Source organism: Benincasa hispida, chromosome 10 (genome assembly GCF_027475165.1).
Source record: "Benincasa hispida cultivar pf3 chromosome 10, pf3_genome.v1.1, whole genome shotgun sequence".
In the NCBI taxonomy this organism is placed as follows: Eukaryota; Viridiplantae; Streptophyta; class Magnoliopsida; order Cucurbitales; family Cucurbitaceae; genus Benincasa; species Benincasa hispida.
Window position 1 is genome coordinate 63033343 of NC_143487.1, and position 1461 is coordinate 63034803.

A 1461-nucleotide genomic window follows, 5' to 3' on the forward strand; every position below is an offset into this window, starting at 1 on the left:
TAGTTGATTTGTCTATTATTTGAGATTGTCTCATTTCAGTGAAGGGGCATTTGATCACCCTACTGTGACTTTTGTCCTACCTCACTGAAAAATTATTACAAAATAGATTTCACGTAGGGTACATTAGACTATTTTTCTAAAAATTGATTGGTTCTCTTGATGGTTTAATGCAATTAGTCTAATTATAAATATTTTGTATGGTTTCAGCAATCTTTTAAATGACTTTCGCTACCCTAAATTCATTCACTGCTGAAAAACTAACAGGCAAAAATTACACTTCGTGAAAAAATACGATCAACACAATCTTTCTCATCAATGACCTTCTTTTTGTCCTTATGGAGGACTATCCTCTTATTCAAGCTCTCAATGTTGCTCGAAATGTTCAAGAAGCATACGAGAGATGGACACAAGCAAACGAAAAGACTCGAGCGTATATTTTGGCAAGCCTTTCTGAAGTCTTAGTCAAAAAGCATGATCCCATACTCACGGCTCGTGAGATTATAGAGTCCCTGAGGGGAATGTTCGAACAATTGTCTGCACAGCTTAGGCACAACGCTCTCAAACACATCTTCAATGTTAGTATGCAAGAAGGGGTGCCCGTTCAAGAACATGTTCTCAACATGATGGTCCACTTCGTCCCGATGAAGATGAATGAGTCTATCATCGATGAAGCCAGTTAGGTTAGCTTTATTTATTTGAAAGTTTTCCCTAAGTTTTGTAGCAATACTATTATGAACATGATGGACTACAACCTGACCATTTTGCTTAACGAGCTACAAACCTTCCAGACCTTGATGAAAACCAAGGAACAAAAGGGTGAAGCAAATATTGCTTCATCCTCTAAGAAGTTCCACAAAGGTTCGACCTCTGGGACAAAGTTCGTACTTTCTTCTTCTGGCACCAAAAAGTGGAAGAAGAAGAAGAAGAAGAAGTGAGGAAAGGGGAAAGCTAATCCACCAACTGCTACCCAAAACAGCAAGAAAGCCAAGGTTGCAAAGGGAATCTTTTTTCATTGCAACCAAGAGGAACTGTCTCAAATACTTAGCAGAAAAGAAGAAGGCCAAGCAAGGTAACCACGTCTAGTGGAGAATGATGATTCGGCCTGGATAACTGATTCGGATGCCATTAACCACGTATGTTCTTCATTTTAGGGAATTAGTTCCTAGCGGCAACTGGAAGCTCGGGAGATGACGATGTGGGTTGGGATTGGGCACGTCGTCTTAACTGTGGCAGTGGAAGGTTCCCAATTAATTTTACATAATAGATATATTTTGTTAGAAATTATATATGTAGTTCCTAGTTTGAAGAGGAACTTAATTTCTGTAAAGTGTCTAATAGAACAAAATTATTGTATAAATTTCTCTAAAATGTTTATTTCAAAGAATGGTGTCAATATTTGTTCTGCTGAACTAGAAATAATCTTTATGTGCTAAGAACGTTAGCAACCAAAGCCCTCAATAA

The 1461-nt window shown here is 37.9% G+C and overlaps 1 protein-coding gene across 1 annotated transcript; it reads left to right on the top strand.

The window, feature by feature from the left end:
* The first annotated feature begins 335 nt into the window (after positions 1-335).
* Positions 336-680, top strand: LOC150033547 (uncharacterized). The gene has a single exon (XM_090306448.1). It carries the CDS (start codon positions 336-338, stop codon positions 678-680), a length of 345 nt encoding a protein of 114 aa, XP_090162574.1.
* Positions 681-1461: the final 781 nt, after the last annotated feature.